Source organism: Bacillus rossius, chromosome 6 (assembly GCF_032445375.1).
Source record: "Bacillus rossius redtenbacheri isolate Brsri chromosome 6, Brsri_v3, whole genome shotgun sequence".
Lineage (NCBI taxonomy): Eukaryota > Metazoa > Arthropoda > Insecta > Phasmatodea > Bacillidae > Bacillus > Bacillus rossius.
The window spans coordinates 10,524,079-10,544,553 of record NC_086334.1 but is presented as its reverse complement, the minus strand read 5'-3'; the positions used below and the strand labels follow the sequence as shown (position 1 = coordinate 10,544,553).

The 20,475-nt window shown below is 44.4% G+C and overlaps 1 protein-coding gene across 2 annotated transcripts in view; it reads right to left on the bottom strand.

The window, feature by feature from the left end:
- Nucleotides 1-20,475, bottom strand: part of LOC134532617 (ras-related protein Rab-23) — a 46,450-nt gene that overhangs the window by 7,834 nt on the left and 18,141 nt on the right. For both annotated transcript variants that reach the window (XM_063369200.1, XM_063369201.1), the window contains 2 exons: nucleotides 16,878-16,982; nucleotides 13,416-13,537 (listed from right to left, as the gene is read on the bottom strand). In XM_063369200.1, the coding sequence (XP_063225270.1) occupies nucleotides 13,416-13,537; nucleotides 16,878-16,910 (155 nt within the window). In that variant the 5' untranslated portion in view covers nucleotides 16,911-16,982. The remainder of the gene's footprint in view (nucleotides 1-13,415; nucleotides 13,538-16,877; nucleotides 16,983-20,475) is intronic.

Here is a 20,475-nt window from a genome sequence, read left to right as displayed (position 1 = left end):
TGGAACTGCGCGCATGCGTGCGCCAACATGAAGCCGGCAGAGTGATATCGAAATCACAGGGTGGCTGAAGTGCGTAACGCATGTAACGAATATTGCTCCAAGTACCTACCTACTTCTCCTGAAAATGTTTTGGAAACATCTATAAACTTCTGGACATATGTACTTCAACATTTACAAAATGATCGATCAAACATTTCCTCGTGTCTCACGCAGCAAAATATTTCAAACATTTTTAACTCAATGCATCCAGCTTTGACTATCTTAGAACGAATTTCACAGGCCGCATATGCCCACTAAGGTAGTTATGAATTTTTTTTTTAAACCTTCAAACACTGTTTTTCATCCCAATCACTAAATTCGTGGTCATATAAAAATTTGTTTAGGACCAACATTTAAGATAATATTTAGTCGGTTTGAAATAAATATGAATTAATTTGCTAATGTAAGCAGCAAGCAAATTGAAATTTTTTATTAACCCTTTTTTTACGGCAATAGTTTGTCTCATCAAAAATCGTTTCAGTCAAAAGTTTTATATAATGTTTAGAATTTCTACAACAAATTATAACGGATTTTAGGTTATACCCACTAATAAACTGTTTTTTTTTTTTTTTTTTTTTAATGTGTAACAACTTAGCTTTCGATATACGGCATTTGATGGGGGTAATTCCGTAAATGCGATGAAAGTCAAGATCTGAAATGTGTAAAAACCACGGTCCTGTCATCTGAGACGGAGGGCGCTAACCAAAGTTCACAAGTAACAAAGGGAAATGTAATAGTAAAACTAATTTGTGAATTTTTAAAAAAATGGGAAGTATTTTAATAACATTTCTTGTCGAAAATCAGGTCCAAAGCCGGGGTTTAGTATTTTTTTCAAGTTTTTTTTCACTTTTATCGGAGACGTTTCATTAAATAGTCATAAACTACCGTCTGCTAATCAAATTGTTTGATAATCAACGTAGCTGCTTTGGCAGCGAATTCTAGCAGCGGTTGCGGTAACTACGTGTGATTCGCGTCCAGAAATGCAGTAGAAAACATAATTTGCGTATATTTATTACTCTCGGCATTATATACGTTATGAATTACGTGTCTGAGTATGTATTACAATTGTATTTTAAACTGAAAACACGCGAATTTGCTCGTTACCGAGGTTAGAAGTTACACATCACTGTCGAGTAATGAAAGACATGCTCACTTTATTCGTTGGTCTTTCAACACTTATTTAACCCCTAGCAGTAATGGCTAGTTAGATAAAAATTTACCTTAAACGAAAGTTTCAGACTAAATTTATAAGGTTTATAAACAATATGAACGGATGTGCTTGTATTCGGTAACGAACCTCGTTTGATTAATCATAATATATAAGCTCATTGTTCTACATTAAATACCTTATTTATTATTTACAAAAAAAAAAAATTTAAACCCAACTTCAAAGGCGTGTACGAACCGGTCTTTGGAAGCACCACTTTGGACTATATGTTTTTAACTTATTTTGTCATGCTGAACCTACGGTCGGAGTCAAGACTCACCCTGCATAGCAATGTACAGAAAGATGTCTCACTGTCTGTGTGTTTGTTGACGAACGTTGAGGAAGAACCAGGGCCGGTTCAAGGTAAATTGGCGCCCTAGGCGAAAAACCTTAATGACCCCCCCCCCCCCCCCACACCACGGCCGGACACCCCAAAAAAAATTTTCCTTGCCTCAAAGCCTAAGATTTTGTCAACAATCAAATGTAAGCAGGCTTGTGTTTTTTTTTTTACTTTTTTATTTATTACAAATCATAAACAGGTCACCGTGGACTTTAAATAATTACTTATATCAATATAAACATTCCAAACTGTTACAAAAATCCATTTTCATCTAGTTTCAATAATCGTTAAACATATTATATGAGCTGTTGTGTGTCGTGCTGCGCCGCCCCCAGCTACTTGCCGCCCTGGGCGGTTGCCTAGTTCGCCTGCATGGACGCGCCGGCCCTGGGAAGAACAGTAACTGACGGGCGGGAAGTGTCGCGGTGAAGGAGCCGACCGAGCGAAGGGGCAGACGCCCGGGCGAGCGCCGCGACCTTGAGCGAGGCCCCAGCCAGGCCCCAAGTCGCGAGCTGTTGACGGAGCGCGTGTCGATGAACCCCGACGGCCGGCGCGGCGGGCGACAGGTAGAGACCCGGAAAAATTCGCGGATTCATTTCGTGATGGGCTGAAATTCAAGCATGTGTACAATTCTGCTGGTTCTGCTATTGGCTCGCAGCTTAACTGGAGCTCTCTGGGCCAATGAGAGACTATCGAGCAAAGAAGCGTCGAATCACAAGCTACCCAATGGAGACGCCTCACAATTCAGCAACCCAATGAACACGCGTGTTTACTTGAGAAAATGCAGAGGATAATGGAGGCTATCCTAGAGGTAATTGAATCCGCGAATTTTTCCGGTCCCTAGCGATTGGTGCCGGGCGACTCCTTGCTGTCTTGCCTGGTACTATTCTGCGCGTCCCGAGAAGTGGCGTAACTAGCGCGCCACTGTTCTCGCAGCTTCGCATGTCAAGTTGGGAATGTTGGCAACGCTACACTCGGAAAAGCTACGAGACCTCTCCAGGGCGGGGCTGAGAGACATATAAACGGGAAGGATGACCTGCGAGGGCTTGAAACATTTCAAATGAATGTCTACGATGTAACACAAGAGTCCCTGCCCCTAGCTGAGAGGAGACTAGGCGCTTGAAACGCACCAGCTGCGCAGAGCTATGCCTGAGGCCTGAGAGTGGCCTTGCTGGGTCAGCTTGGTCGACCCACATACATACCTACCCACCCGAGTCGTGGCTGAGAGAAGACACGCAACATTCAAACTGGCTTGGTCGCCATACAACGGTCAAACCCGCGCGATACGATCTCAACGGCGTCACGTCAACACTCCTGGTCGTCTGCACGAGTGAGACCAGGAAATTTCGCGAATTCGCCTGGCGTCGGGACAAAATTTAAAGCTTTGTGGTTTTGATCTACCAACGTTTGCTTTAACACTGGCTTGTTTCTTAGAAATTTTTTTTTTTGCTCTTGTCAATTGGCACTACCTTATTCTCTTACTACTCTCATAGCTGGACAACGTTTGCTAACTTGCTAAAGGTCGCAGAGGGGCGTATCCAAATAATTGCGGTCCAATCATGAATAGGGGCATTGTATTTTTTTTTGTGTTGAAACACTGTAGCAACGTACGTGTTTCGTGATTGGTCGAGAGTTTCTTTCAGGTGCGTGTCTATTGTTAGCACACCGATCACAGTAATTCAGCGCGGAAGCAAAAGCGTCCTGAGTGGCTCGGTCAAGTAGGGCAAAGGCTTTCTCTTGCAGACGGCCGCCTATCACACGGAAGAAATAGCTGGCGCGGGTATACGATATTTCAGTCTAATATGCCTGCCCATATTCATGAACACAGTTCGCAAGCATGTATGAAGGTTTGCATGCTAGCTTGCGACCGAATGAACCCGCGAAAACATTTCTGTACCTCTAGCCACGTCGTTCATTCGCTGGCTGCTGACTCTGTGACGAGTGTCTAAAGTGTGGTACGTCATCCGGTCTCCGTATTGCACCTGCCACTGGCTCAGAGCCCACTTCAGCTTGCCAGACAGCGCTTGGTTTAGTTGGGACGAGGTGGAAACTACATACCTAGAGACCTGCAAAATTCGCGGATTCATTTCGTGATATGCTACAATTCAAATAATTATACCTTAGCGCTGCTTCTGCAATTGGTTCACTGTTAATCTGGAGTAATGAGGGCCAGTTAGAGACCCTCACTCATAGAAGTGTCGAATCACAGGCCACCCAGTCGAGACGACTCACAAGTCAGCAGCCAATGAACAGGTGGCATTTGCCCGAGTGTGTATAGTGTAGTAGAGTCTATCCTGGAGGTCACTGAATCCGCGAATTTTGCAGGTCTCTATGTCATACCTGTTGCCATGGGCGTATATCCGCGGGGGGAGGGGGGGGGGTTTGTGAGCAGGTGGGCAACCGCTCCCCCCTGGTATTAAGAAGTCCCTCTCTGAGGGGATGTGAAACGGGGCTGATAAACGTAAACGCCAGAACTGTGTTTTATGGAAAACTTTATGTACATTTTAAATTATTCTGCTTTTTTCTATGTAGGCTAACTATGGGCAGTATACAACACACAAGCACCGTATCCAGAGATGACTTGTGTCGTTAACCCCACGCGTAAAACTCTCTCCCCCCCACTCCTGGTCAAACAGATTTGCGCCGTTCAACTGACGACTTTCTCCTACCTCTCATAGCTAGGGACAGGAACGATTCGCGGATTCTTTTACGACAGCCTGAAATTCAAATAGTTATACCTCAGTGCTGCCTCTGATATTGGCTCACAACTCACCTGGACGACTCTGGGCCGGTGAGAAACACTCAACCGAACTGTATCGAATCAAAGGCCGCTACGTTGGGGCAACTCCACAAGACAGCAGCCAATGAGAGGGTGACATTTGACCGAGTGTACGTAGAACAATAAAGTTCATCCTAGAGGTCATTGAACCCGCGAATTTTTCCGGTCCCTACTCATAGCTAGGGACAGGAACGATTCGCGGGTTCAATGACTACTAGGATAGACTCTACACTCCTTTACATACTGACACCTGTTCATTGGCCGCTAACTCGAGAGACGTCTCTCAAATAGGCTGTCCGTAATTCGGCATTTTATTGGTTTAGGGTTTCCCATTGGCTCACAGTTCGCCAGATAAAATCCTGTCTCTTAGTCATAGCTTAGGCAGTGAGCATACAACTGAGATTATAAGTTTGCATGGCACTTTGTTAATTATAATTTCATTTCAGAATTAAAATGATGAACAGTTAGTTTCAGAGTTCACCAAACTTTTATTTCAGCAATTTTCACTGAGTACTGCCTGTATTCACTGTTCCACCAATTCCCCCCCCCCCCCCCCCCCTTTTTGTCTATAGAGTCCATTTGACAGAAACAACAGACATATTAGTAGTAGGGAATAGAGAAGTCTGGTACAGGCCTCAAGGCTGAGATGCGAGGTGCGGGTGACGTCACGGCGGCCATCTTGGATGACCGCACCCTGGAATTTTACTGAAATATTATACTTATGGTGTAATTCGACACCCCGATTACATGTTTACCTAAAAAATAAAAGTAAAACAAAATTTTAAAAATTATATTTCATATGCCATGGACTTGTGAGGTAGACTACTGGGCTCGATCTTGGCAATAACAATTTAATAAAATATTAATAAAAAAATTCTCAGAAAATATAAATTGTTCAGAAAAAAAATATTAAAATTCTTAAAAGAAAACCGCACTTGCGGCGAACGAAATACGTTTAAAAAAAAATTTTCATCAAGTTATATTTTTTTGCATTTTTTTTTATATTTTTAGGTAAAAAAAATTGTCGTGCTGTTAAATTACACCAAAGATATCACATTTAAGATAGTGGTCGGTCATTGACCTGCACCTCGCATTTCATACTTGAAGCCTGTGCCTGACTTCTCTATTCCCTATTACTTACATTACAATACACATTATTATCAAAACACATTCCAAAAAAAAAAAAAACATACGTAGCATAAATAATTGAAAAATAAAAATGTTTTCCTGAAAAATATACAGTCTACACTGCTACCATTTCCATCAACTAGTTACCAAAATCTACCAGTCTGAAAAATAAAATGAACGTGTTTGCTTGATCAATTTTTAAAAAAGATGCAGTAATTGTGACCAGGCTAAAGACTATAAATATTAAATTGTGATTCTAATTAATACACAATGGTTTGTACGCCTATCCATTACGTTTAGTTAATTTGAGATTAATTATAAACGATAATTACATGAATTTATTTTTAACATCCGTGCAATGCATAAAATGCAAATTACTCATTCTGTCTTGTGACCAAAACATTGTCAATTTTTTGTGTTTTCCAGGTTTCAAAGAATGATTTTAAATTTCCTGAGTTTTGCCCGGTTTTCCAGACTAATTTTCCTATGACGGGAAACCTGCTTGTCCAGTAGGACACGACAAGATGTGTTGCGTCAAAACGTTACTTTAAAAAGACGTGGGTCTGTCACGCATGCGTAGCCGACTCTATAAACCTCAAGTCTGTGGCGGGGGTCTGTATAGGACTCCAAGTCACACCTGTGCCACAAAACACTCGCTGGAGCCGTGAGAAGGACGGTGCGACCAGATTGGCTAGCAGCGCCGGAAGAAAGTGCGAGTGCTGCGGGTTGCATACAGACCCAGGCGCGCCGCGGACCAAGTGGAAGAACCAGCGACCCTCGAACTCACACAGGTTCACTGACCTCCAGGTCTTCTATTTGCTGCAGCGCGCGTAATCTGGACACCGGCCGCCGCAGAGAGGCCAATCTGCGCTTAATTGGCTCTCCGAGTATGATTCGTTCCCCCCCGGGGACTTTCAAGCAAACACAACAGCAACACAATCACCCGATGGGAAGAGAGTGAAGGAGGGGGGGGGGGGACTCTAGTGACTAGCACCCGGAAGTTTAGTGGTTTAACCTGACGACAGTCCTTTGTGCTTTGTCTTTGTGAACTTTGGTTCCTCTGATCGCTCATTAGACTGCGTTAAAGTGTGCCCATGCTGGCGATTGTTTTCTTGTAACTGCCGGCCGGCTGCTAAAGAAGCCATTGCCCTACTGGCCCGGCCGCGTTCGCTTCCGCACTGAATGGCTATGGTGGGCTGACAAGATGACAAAGCTATAAAGTTCGAACACACAGCTGGTGTGTAACTATTATGACCCTAATTGGTAGGGACCGGAAAAATTCGCGGATTCAATGACCTCTAGGATAGCCTCCATTATCCCCTGCATTTCTCAAGTAAACACGTGTGTTCATTGGGTACTAAATTGTGAGGCGACTCCACTGGGTAGCTTGTGATTCGACGCTTCTTTGGTCGATAGTCTCTCATTGGTCCAGAGAGCTCCAGTTAAACTGCGAGCCAATAGCAGAACCAGCAGAATTGTACACGTGTTTGAATTTCAGCCTATCACGAAATGAATCCGCGAATTTTTCCGGTCTCTACTAATTGGCTATGGACGGTGGGATGGAGGGCGTGCGGAGCGTGGTCCTAACGACCAGCCGCAGAGCTCGGACCACGACCCCAGCAAGGAGAGGGGTCGGGCCACATCGACCGCCGAGGACCGCGAGGTCTCAGGAGGAGTGACCCCTGGCGAGGCGCTGCAGCTCGCTCGATATGGACATTACCGTGAACTGACCACTGCAACCCCCCTCTCCCCTCCCTTCCCCTCTGGCTGACCCGCGCCCATCCCGACGTCGCGTGACCTCTGACCCGCCGCGCCCTGGCGCCGACCCTCATCGCCACCTCGACGACAGTGCCTAGCTTCCTCCGCACACGTACAGTACTCACACCTCACACTTGACACTCGCCGAGTCCTGCCTTGCGGGAGCTGCTCTTCTCTCGCTGCGGCGTGTCACAAAGATTCCATCTGCGACGAGCCCACAGTGTGGCCGGAGTGTTTTATAGATAAGAGACCGGAAAAATTCGCGGATTCATTTCGTGATAGGCTGAAATTCAAACATGTGTACAATTCTGCTGGTTCTGCTATTGGCTCGCAGCTTAACTGGAGCTCTCTGGGCCAATGAGAGACTATCGAACCAAAGAAGCGTCGAATCACAAGCTACCCAGTGGAGTCGCCTCACAATTTAGTACCCAATGAACACGCGTGTTTACTTGAGATTTGCAGAGGATAATGGAGGCTATCCTAGAGGTCATTGAATCCGCGAATTTTTCCGGTCCCTATTTATAGAGCATGGAATACCTCCCGGTTAAATGGGAAGTTCGAAATAATTATGAACTATAATAGACCTGAATTTTTTTTTAAAATCTGTTCTAACGCAATGCCAACCGAACTTTAAATCAACCACTAGCATTAAAAAATTTAAAATACATTTTTATAAAAAAAAATCGGTTTCCAAGGTTAGGTGCGGCTTCTTTTGTATTTTTTTTTATTCTTACATACTCAAGGTTTTTTAGTTGGAAAAAAAAGGGAGGGGCGACTGCCCCATCACCATCCAACAGGACTGGCATAGTACTTCATCCATCAGCAATCAGAGGTTAGAGTGTTCTGTAAACTACACTGACGCAGGAAAAAAAAAATATCAGGAAGAATAATATTCTCTCCAGTGATCAGACACACAATATACCAGTGCTGATTTTGCTACACTGACAAATAAGTCCAAAAATTTGTCCTGGCTCTTGTTATCACTTGTAGGGAGAAAACAAGATTCGAGCCTAAACCGACTTACAGAAATAATCAGAACAGAAGATATCGATACCGCTAACCAGCCATGCGGCCCCCGGTGGTCTCGGCGATAATTCACCCCCTCGCGGCTATAAATGGCTGTTCTCCGGCCAGAATTATTTAAACAAACAGTATCGACCGAGCCGCACGCGATGACGCACGCTCATTACGAGCAGCGCCACCCGCAGATCGCGGCAGTCCCCGACGGCAGTCCACTGTCGCTCGGCTCGGCACCCGGGGGTCAGTCCTGCTCTGCGATGCCCTCCCAGGTGCCCGGCGACCAGGGGCGGGTGTGTCTGCCTGGTGCTTCTAGCGCCGCGCCGCCTCTGGGCGCAAGGCTCTGAACTGCGCTGTGCTCTCGTCGCGCCTACAACAACTATGAGATCTGCGTGCTGACCGCTACACTATACGGCGAGGAATGAAGATAAAAGGTACGTCACGAGAAGTGTCCAAAGTCCACTGCGCAAAATGGTTACGTCGCGATCGGTGTAGCAAGTTGTTTACGAGAAGCAGGGTGTCCACAAGGAAAAAATATTTCGTACCAACTTAGGGGAGAAAAAAGTACTAGATTTGAAAAAAAAAAAAAAAAGTACTAAATTATAATTTGTTATGGTTTTAACTAATTAGGAAGTTATTATGACATTTTCAATGCTCGAACTTAAATATTACACCACACACTCATATACATGCCATGATTTTTAAAAATAATTACGCTAAATAATAAAACATATTGGAGATACTGTAATATTATTATATTAAAGAAAACATTACTAGATCTGAGCGTAAATGTACTAGACCACTAAAAAACTTATAAAAGTACTAGATCTAGTAGGAAAGTACTAACTGTGGACACCCTGACGAGAAGTGGCACCTTAAAAAAATACACGCCAAGGCCTCGTAGATGAGAGGACAACGATGGAGCTACTAAGCCAATGAAGAGTGCGCTGCATGACGAAAAATTAATTTTCCTGGTCTTGAACACAGCTTTCCTGATCTCGTCAAGATAGAACAGAAGACTGCAGAGATTTCCATAATGTTGACAGTAAGTGAGTAACCAAGATGGAAGAAGCAGCAGAAGAGACATATTACACATCGAGGGACGATCCAAATGAATTGATTGAGAGGCAAAGACATTTGATTGCTTCTCTATGTGCAGGAGACTATTCTTGTACGGATGAGATATTATCCATGCTAGAAGTCCTGAGAGAAGCGGATTCATAGAATAGATGATTGATTATTGATATCCTGGTTGAAGAATGTTATATATATTTAATATTTTTAATGTTAATCAAAAAATAAATGTTATTTGTTATTTTCTTTCGTGATCTAATTAAACATTATGTTCGTTCATGATGACGAATGTGCGTCCGAGCATGTACCCTTGACGAATGTGTGTCCAAATGTGTGTCCCTTTTTTAAAAGAATGTACGTAGTCAAGTGTGTGGTTAGACTGAATATTTAATTATTCAGAACCTATAGGTCTTGTAGTAAATGTAAAAGATATTTCAGGAATGATTAGTACTATATTAAGCATGAAATATCATTAGTTAGTTGATCTACTTATATGATTGCAATATATTATATCCACATTGGTAGTTCTGAGACTCTTGTATTGTTTTCTTGAAATAGGAAATGGTTTGTTTGAATAGTATACCAAGTATTGACGAAGAAGGCCTTAAGATTTGAAGATGCCTATATGCTTGTATTTTAAAGTCTATTTATCATAAGGTGTCCATGGTAGGCGTAATGATAATGAATAACTTAATTATTCAGTCGGGAATTTATCTTGTATAAAGTCCTTGTTTACAGTGAGGATGATTGATTTTAGTAATGATTTTAAAGCTTTAATTACTTCACAGACAAAAATATAACCAAGAACGGAATGAAATATAATATTAATAAATAATTTTAAACAGATTTTTTGGAATTTTTTTCAGAATTTTTAGGTTAATAAATACAAATTTTTGATATGGCGACCAAAATGGCCGACAATATGGTGTACGCGACAATAATTGACTGTCTGGTGATTGATAGTACTGCACTTTAGCGGGTAGAAAATTAACCAAAATGGCGGGTGCCCACTCTAGCAGACATAAACAAGATGACGGTTCCAAGATGGCTGCCATGATCTCATAATACGGAAATAATATATGCCTTGGTAGTAGAAGTTAGTCCCCATGTAGAAAGGGCATGTCACCAATTTAATCGATTAACCTCGCTGGAATTCTCGCGGTCCATGAAATACATGGCGTATTTTATTAAATTGTAATTAATTAACTTTATTTTAAATTTTATAAATTTTTCTGATTTTTTTGTTATAATATATACGGATTTTGACAGTGGAGGACATATTGCCATAATTCATACATAATGCCTGAATCCAAAATGGCACAAGGTTCTAGAATCCATGACGGTGGAAAGTTATAGAAAACGAATTGGCTGCTGTGACATCACAATCCAAGATGGCGAAATCCAAGCTGGTGGCCGGTGTCAAAATCATCAAAAATGGCGTGCCGATGTCAAGGTCGGACAAAATAGCGGCCGGGTTTCAGGTCGCAGTCAAAGTCATGCAATGTGGCGACAGTGATATCACACTCCAAGATGGTGGTCAGCACCTGCTGGCGAATCCTGCGCCGGGGCCTACATTTCCATCTCGTCGTTCCCGACTGGCCCGGACTCGCACGCAATTGCTTGCCCTCCCGACCAGAAAAACAACCGAAACGAGCAGAGAGCTGGTTTGTCCGGAAGCCGCCGGCCGAGCCAGTGGTACGCGCGCGGCACGTGTGGCAATGAAGTCAGCTGCTCCACTGACCTCGAGCTTCGAGTGCCGCGCAAATTTGACGGCGCTCAGTCCTCATGAACACACCACGTCCAGATGAACCACATTTTTTTTTTTTTTTTAATTCCTTCCGGGACTTGTTTTCACACGAGCAACCAGCCCGCGCGGGGGAACGCAAACAATCAAACAAACAATCAGCCGGGAATCACGGTGCAACAGAAAGCGTGGTCGAACGATGATCAAACCTACTTATGACTCGAAATCACGTCTGAACACTAATGGCGCAACCAGCCATAGCATGCTTCATGTGCTTTTTTATTTTTTTTTTAAATTGGGGCACCCATGGCAGCAATTGATGCAATACTAACTCCCCATATCTTAGATCTAGACTAAGTTGGGCCCAGGAAACCCTGAATAGACACAGGGAAAACCCTGAGCTCAATCATGCGAGGTTACATTATCGCCAGAGATTAGAGAAAGTTACAGATGGAGCATAAACACAGTTTGCAGGTATCTCTGCTGAAGCCAGGGGAAGTAAGGAGGAAGCAGGTCGCCGCCGTATTGTGCAATGAAGAAAATCGCATTTTCTCATAAGTGATGTATGTATGGTGGTGGAAAAGTGCATGGATATTAAACAAATAAAGACTGTTGACTCGAGAAAAAATGATTGTGTACAAGAGTATGTAGTAAACTACATTTCTATATACTATATAAACAAATGGCCGCCATATTTTTACGTAAACAAACTGGCCACAGTGCTCAGAGCTTATGCTCCATCTGTAACTTTCTATAATCTCTGCATTATCGCAAGCACTAAGCAGGCAGGTTCAGTACAGGACAAGGATGGTCCAGGAAGAAGAGTTGGTCAGGGGCAGAAAGTTTCAGCAATGCTGGGGTCGGGAGCTTGTTGGTGTGTTTGTGCGCGTCTGGGTTGGTACCAGTGGGCATGCGGCCCCTGGCGGCGGGCGACTTCGCCGCACACGAAGACGGCGTTGAGCGCATATTAATAATAACAATAACTTATTTTTAGGGCCATGCAGATTTCGCGAAAAGATTTTGAGACTAGCTGAAAGTTAAAACACTCTAGCATCGTCTGTGTTTCGTGATTGGATGGGTTTATCCCAGATACATATCGATTGTAACAACACCAATCACAGTAATTCAGCGTGGAAGCAAACGCGTCTTGAATGGATCGGCCAAATATGGCAACGACTTCTCTCGCAGACGGCCGCCAATCACAAGGAAGAAACCACAGGTGCGGGTATACCTTGTGGTAGTCTAATAGGTGTGCTGATCTTTTCGCGAAAAATGCCTGCCCCTACTTATTGTGGTTTTGACGACTTGAACTGTTCGCAAACTGGCGCGTCGCGTCGGGACTCACTCCAGAAGGGAGGGAGCGACCCGGCGGCGCGCTAGTTGCGCCGGTGGCCGCCAGGCGCGCGCCGACTCGCTCGGAGGAAATGTGGGGCGCCTGGGTCACACCAAGGAGGTTGCAAGCAGTAATGGCTGTGTCTACACACCTCCTCGCACTCCCGTCGTAATCTGTCCTTGCGGGACCCCGAGCGGCGACACCGGGGTTTCATTTCGTGGAAACTTCCCTTCCTGCGGTGCTTTCGAGAGTCAGTGTCGAGCTTTTTATTCCTTCAAATTATTCTGGGGGAATAATTACCATTAAAAAAAAAACTGATCTTATAGAAGCAGCGCAGGAACTGGACAACAGCCGCCGCTTCTCTGGAACAGTTTCGAACGCTCGATATTCTTTAATGCCCTGCGCACGGCAAGGCTTGTACAGACTGATGTAGGGTCGCACAGAAGTGTGTTTGAAACGACTGTCGTATTCTCTATATTATTGTGTAGGATACGAGATAAAACTTGAGACTACACTGTCTATTCTTTCTGAATATGTCTTTTAACTATTTAGTTGTTATTATAGCGTTTATGTTTTGTATTATAGTTCCCTTAATGAAAACCAGCTGCAATTTATCACATTTAATGCTCTCGAGCTACTATGAATGGTTTGGCAAGAGTTTTCACAATCAATTTTGACGTTGAAATATGGAACTATTACTGCTGATGTATTATCTGAACAGCTGAAAGCAAGTGTCACGACTGGGGGTGCCTGACTCGCACGTTCTAGCCGCGCTTTTTGGTCGCACGTTTTGGTCGCCATTACAGTCGCCATTACAGTCTCTAACTGTATGAGACTACTATCCTGTACAGCGACTCTTTTGGCTTCCACTCAGCTACAACCCATAAGCCAAGCAATCCCATACAACGGCAGAGAAGAACTGCAAACATTAATTAAATTGGACGGTTATCCCCAGATGAAACGGCTTGTGAGCTCGTTAAGGGGGCGGACACTCACTCGATCTGGCGCTCCAGGAAGTCCACGCCGATGGTCTTCTTGTAGTCCTTGGTGAAGGTGCCCTTGCAGTAGCGCTGGATCATGCTGGACTTGCCCACGGCGCCGTTGCCCACGATCACCACCTGCGACACAGCAGCCCTCCGTCCCTCCAGGCCCTTCACGTGACCCGCCTGAACATCGCTACTCACACGTCGTCAAGCACATGCAAGAATTGGCGTATCCAGAGGAGAGGACTCCTCAAGAACTACAGTTCAAAAAACAACTCCGTTACGCCTGCCAGCTCTAAAGTCTGCGAGATTTCGATACCTCGAACATGGGAAATGTCGGGAATGAAAGTTGGCTACAGCAGAAATTCCAGTACTGAAAGTTCTGACTGGAACAACACAACAAACGGCTATATCCTGTACAGACGTTATAGGAGCCGTGAGTGAAAAGTACAGCGGGATAGGTTTAACTGCTTCCAGCATGCACACTTGCGCCAAGGATCTCACAGGAGCGGGCCGCGGAGAAGAGTGGGGGCGGAGCGACAGCCACTCAGACCACGGGACCTCGAGGTGCCTTGGCGCTCTGACACGCCCTCCAAGAGACTCCAGCTTCTTTCGAGTTGTAGCGGCGCCCCCAGACTACCCGCAAGTGTTCTTGACAGCGCAAGTAAGTAAGGTGGGAGTCGGTTGAACCGGCAATTAAGGTCCCGCCAGAAGTGCGGGCTAATTAAGAGAGGTGCGGTTGAGAGAGCCGGCTGGCTGGGAAGAGACACGGGGCCGGAACAAAGGAATCACTTCATTGGCTGCACCCACCAGCCGGCGGCGCGCTGCGCCCACGTGCTCAAGACGAGCGGCTGTCGCTTCCCGAGGGACTCGTCTACTGCTCAGGAGTCGTTGCTGCGTTCTTACAGGCGCCCGCCTAGCCAGGGGATTAGCTGGTGCTTCTAGCGCGGTGTCGCCTCCAAGCGGAGGGCTCTGAACTGCCAACTGTGAGATACGAGTGGTAACCATAACAATATATATGGCGGAGAAATGCAGATAAATGTGTAATGAAAGTCCGCCGAGTGCTTTCAAGAATCTCTACAGGATGTTTCATGTCTAAAAATTATTATGAAAACACACTATTCTAAAAAAACTACAGTTTATAAACTAGTACGGGAACAGAAGATTTCTTGGGCAGTTTTTGAAACAGCGTAGTTTCTTCTGAAGCTCCGCGGAGGCCTTGAAGCACTCGTTCCAAAACTGACAAGAGGAATGGTTTTACTTCTCGGTCGGCCACTCTAACACTCTAACACTCGGAAATGTTCCGCCTGCGAGGGCCGCAGGAACATCTGGGACACGATAAGAATGGCCTCTATGCCGGCGAACAGCCTGGAAGCCAGGCAGGCGAGCGCAGGCGGCGCGAGAGAAGAGGCGAGCTTTCTCCCGGAGCAGGTAGCAGCCCGCGGCTGTCGCGGGCCTCACGCACTTTCGCGGCCTGTCCGCCAGCTCTCAGCGCCTCGAGTCCGACATACCACTCGCTGGTTCGCTGCGCCTTCACGCTGCCTGTGCCCTCTGGTCTCTCTTCGCGTATACTAGCAAGAGGGAAAGAAAGCCTCTGAAGTACTGTTTACCTCTTCTTCAAGCCGTCAGGTCGGGAACAAAAAGCGGTTTGGTGGTATTTCGAGGAAAATAAGCTTTGTCATTGGAGCATGTTTGCATCCAAGATTCAGGTTGGATTGATTGAAAGGTTAAAAGATTACAGCCAGAGTTTTAGATAAAAAAATATGAAATGCAGGCTGAAAAAAAAAATTCTAACGTATCCGAAGAGTATAAGAAGTAGCCGTATACTAGCAGTAACTGTTAACAGTTGCTGTGGACGAAATCTCCTAGCCAGCCGACCAACAACCTTCAAACAAATCAGTTCATAATTAGAAATCAGAGTGGGCTGCAATTATTTACAGTTTTAATTATTTTTTTGCAATTTTTTTTTTTGGCATTAATGAAAGTATTAATGATAATTTTCATTGCAAACTGAATTTGAAGTCACCAATCAAGACGAGGCATTAACAAATCCTTTAAAAAAACCTGCTAGGTCTAGAGTGAGAACACTGCTGTTTCTCCCGATGAGCCCGGAAAGAGCTCGGAAGGGGCGCGTGAGCGAGCTACGAGAAACACTAGTTCATCTTCGTCCGTTGGTTCGTTGTTATTTTAAACAGTGGATTTATATGGAAGTATTTCGGATATATACTATTTGTTGGAAATTATAAGCAATGACAGTACCGTTTCATTGTTTATATTTTCTCTCCCACAATGAAAATACATAGGAGACGAGTTAGAAAAGTTATTGAGGCGTTTTATTCAGTCACTTTACACAAGTATTATAAACTTTGAACGTCTATTTTTTTTATGAGACACGCTGAAGCATTTTTAACATGCTAAAAGCGAGAAGGGTTCTGGTGGTAATGAGTAGAGCTGGACTCACAATAATCCGTCGCGTCCGTCAGCCACCCGTCAGTCCGTCAACGAGCCGAGCGATTCACAATCATCCGAATGTCCGTCAAATACTTTTTTCATTTTAATGCTGCCAACAGACCAAAAATCTTAAATACTGGCGAAAATTTATCTTGTACAGATATTTTATACTGATGACCATGGAAGTTAATTACTTCATAAATAATTCAATTCAATTTTTTTTTCGCTCTGATATATACTAAAATATTTTCAGTTGTTAAAAAGATGTTCAAAAGTATGTTGATAATACTTAATGGAAGTAGCTAAACAAATAAATATACTTAAAAACGTTATAAAATAGTAAAGGTCACCGGCAATAGGTATCTTGCTAACATTTTTGAGATTATTTCATTCGTCCGTCGGTCGAAAGTTAAAGCTTGGTAAGGTTTTGACGGACGGACATGGAATCTACCGGGCCATCTGATTGGCTGCAGGTCACGTGACTGACGGACGGACGGACGAGTGGCGGGCGGATGAGACGGATGACTACGAGTCCAGCTTTAGTCCACGCGATGTCTCGTGTGTGCAAATGAAAATAAAAGCCCTCGAGGCGACGGGCTGCGACTGCGCAGGCGCGGCTACAGGGACGCCGAAATACCACAACGCCGAACGTACAATAACGCCGAAAACCATAACGCCGACAGCTAGAAAACTGCTGTGTACCACAACGCCGAATTACCACAACGCCGAAATACATTAACGCCAAAAAAATGACATTGCGGGACTGCCACAAAGGTTATGTTAGGTATGGTTAGGTAAGGTTAGGTTAGGCTAGGTTAGGCTAGCCTAGGTTAGGTTAGGTTGTGGTATTTCGGCGTTATCATTTTGCTCCTGTGGCCCCCCCTCCCCGCAGCAACATTTTTCGGCGTTACTGTTATTCGGCGTTGTGGTACACAGCAGTTTTCTAGCTGTCGGCGTTGCGGTCAATTTGGCATTCGGCGTTGTGGTATTTTGGCGTTGTGGTAACGACCCCGCGGCTTCTCACCTTGATGGCCACCTCCAGCTCCTCCTCCCTCATGGTGATTGGCTGGCGAGGACCTGATCACATGACTAGTGGCGCCCTGCAGGCGGCTAGCTAGCAACACCGCATCTGCAACACAAAGCAAAGAAGTTAAAGGGTGGCAACTCAAAGCTATGACTAACTGTCTTATTTACTTTGGAAATCAAGGAACTGTGCTGTATTTATAGGCAACCTAACAACCTAAAGTCGGTAACTTTTCGAAAGTAAAGTTGGCAACATTGATTTTTTTTCTGGTCGTTCGTTGCTGGAATTATTCACAATAAAAAAATGAAAGATTATTTAAATTGCAGTAAAGAACAAACAAAACATGTCACAAGGCTTCATTTGTGTCTCAAAAAATTAAAAACTGCATAGCCGCAAAGTATGAGTGTTGAAAATCAAAACCGCAGTTTCAATTGCAAAAAAAAAAAATAAATAAATAAATAAATAAATAAAAACCACCAGCACACGCCTGCACAAGTGCATATGGCAGCCATGCTTATTTCATTGCTACCAAGATAATTCAAGATTGACAAAAATTATTCCAAAGTATAATATTTTGCCTTCATCTATACTAATATTATAAAGCTGAAGAGTTTGTTTGTTTGTTTGTTTGTTTGTTTGTTTGTTTGAACGCGCTAATCTCAGGAACCACTGGTCCGATTTGAAAAATTCTTTCAGTGTTGGATAGTACATTTATCGAGGAAGGCTATAGGCTATATTATATTATCAATAACATTAGGGATCCTTACTAAAAGTCCAATTTAGAATCAAATGCGTTGGAGGGGGTTAGATACAACATGCAGTACACGTACGAAGTGTGTGTTGACAATGCCGCAGGCGCTAGAGGTTTATTTCCTATTGCCTATTAACATTGTTGCCACGCACTAGATGCCTTATCATTCTTAATTTCCCCATACAAGTAAAAAACACCCGTGTGATATTAACAACGAAGCAATCAGTACCCTCATAAGAGTTCAATTAGTATTTAAATACTTTTTATCACTTTAAATCGCAAACCTAAACTATTGTTTTTTTTCCCTCTCTCTGTGTTTAATTTTTTCTTTACTAGAATTATTTTTATTATTTTTTATTAATTATCATTTTTCGGACCATCAATAATTTTTCTCTCCCGTTACAATTCTGACAAGGACTTGTATATATATTTCTATATATATTTATATATATAAGCGAAATACCACTCACTGACTCACTCATCACGAGATCTCTAAAACTATACACCCGATTGACTTGAAATTTAGCATAGTTACTCATTTTGTGATGTAGACGCTCACTAAGAACGGATTCTGCGGAAATCCGATCCCAAGGGGAGTTTCGGGAGCGTATTATATCAAAATTTCCAGTTTTTGGTAGGAAATCACCATGGCAACGGCTGTTGCTTTGTTGATGCTTCACTAGTCTCTATGGCAACGACTATTTCATTGTTAGTGCAGTCCTCATCACCGTTGAAATTTTGCGAGTACTTTAAATATAAAAAAATTGCCCTTTTTTTCAAGTATATATATTTTACAGACTTTTCCGAAAATTAGATCCCATGGGTGGTTAAAACCAGGCAACAGTGGGTACTTTGTCTGCATGAGAACAGGATTTTGCATTGTTCATGCCTTCTGCGTCTCCATGGAAACGGGCATCGCGCGGCAGTGGCGTACCCACAAGGAGGGGCATTTATAATGAGCGGCGCAAGAGTGATCTGCCTGTAGACTGCCGTAGGGAAGTACGGGTACATCAGTTGTACGTTGCGTGCACGAGTCAGGAAACCATCGGTGCTATTCATTTTCTCTCCGGTACATTATACAGCATTGTAATACATTTTCACTGAATTTTTTTTCATTTACCATTACTGTAAATGGGAGATGTGGCTTAATTTTTTTTCCATTGGTATAGCCGTGCGAAGCCGGGTCGGCCAGCTAGTACTTAATATGTCACTCGGTTAATACATAATTCCATTAATTCTGAAGTAAGAATGTTTGTAAAATTACTTTTTCTTATTTAAGTTCTACTGTTTAAGAAATATCTATGTTTTCCTTACATTTAAAACTTAATTTTTGACGTTGACTTTCCCTCAACCGCGCAGTTGTTTTAGTGGCCATATTCTGCGAGGGAACAGCACTCGTCAGCCACCAGGCGCCTCATGCACGCAGCAGATTAGTCATCCTCATTTCAATGCAAATTTCTTTAAATTCGCCTTTATGTGCATGATGTACATCCTGTGTTAGGTTAGGATCACGGCGCGGCTACACGGGGTTCCCGATTACATCGGGATTAAATTCCCGATTGGGAAAATGTTTACGTCATTTCATCGTGATCAGGACGCAGTAAGGGCCAGGCTACACCGAGAGGCTGAGGATACCACCCTGACGTCAGCACCGCCTAGTCCCCCCCCCCCCCTGGGCCATTCACCTAGCCTATCCAAGTCTATCACTCTCAGTGTGGGACTCCACGAGGGTCTATCCACCCTCAACTAGCAGCCCAGGCCTGTACCGGAGCCGAAACTCGCTCACTGCGTCCAACCTTCCAGTGGGGGATGAGGGAGGGGGCTATCGCTCCAACCGCTCCCCCAGAGGGAGTGCCACTACCAGAAGGGAAGCCTAAGATGTACATCAAGCTCTGTCCCTGCCCGAACACGCCCGAATATTCACCTTCGGCCAACCTCGGGTTCATTTATATATATTTATATTTCTCTGTTTATTTTAATGTAGCTATACTAACTTAACTAACCGTCCGTAGTGTTTTTAAGTGTTTTAATGTAGCTAACCTAACCGACCACTTTTAATATTTGAATTTATTTTTCCTGCGCAAAAATGAAACAAATCCCGAGGTTGGCCGAAGGTGAATATTCGGGCGTGTTCGGGCAGGGACAGAACTTGATGGACATCTTAGGCTTCTCCTACCAGAACGAGATCCAACCTCAGCGACCTCAGGCTGCAAGGAAACCTCGACAGCCCGCACTAACAACAACTTCTGCCGGGCCGTCAGCTTGTAACTGGCCGCCCGCGGTTTCATGGCGGCCCAGGGAGTTTACAGCCCGGCCGCGGGTCCCAAACGGGAATAACAGGGTGCAACCCAACCATCGCTTTACCTGGACTCCCTTCGTGAACACCAAACCTTCTGTGACCTTAGCAGTCCCGTGGCCCCTGGAAAGGTTTCAATCGCAACTGCCGATGTCCGCACATTCAGCCCAGCTGATATTTCCAAGCGACCTTCCCGGCAAACGAGGACGCTTGACGCCAGGATAAGCCCGGCACAGCCCTCTCTTTGGCAATCACCACCGGTGCCTCGGGTGTTGAGAGACTCGGAACCACGCCCCACGCCCCACGCCCCACGAGCGCGCCGCGGCAGCGATCACTTGTCACCCAGGGCTCCGCCCCCATCCCAGTGACGGACCCGTCGTTCCTTCACGTGGCATCATCGTGAGATCTTACCACGTGACTTCGCCCAAAACACACTAGAGTCCCCGAGGTAGGGAACAAATATTTATTTATTTATCCACTTTATTGACGGCGAATTTAAGGCGATACGCATTTTCTTACACTTGACCACATAAAATATTTAAACTTTTCTC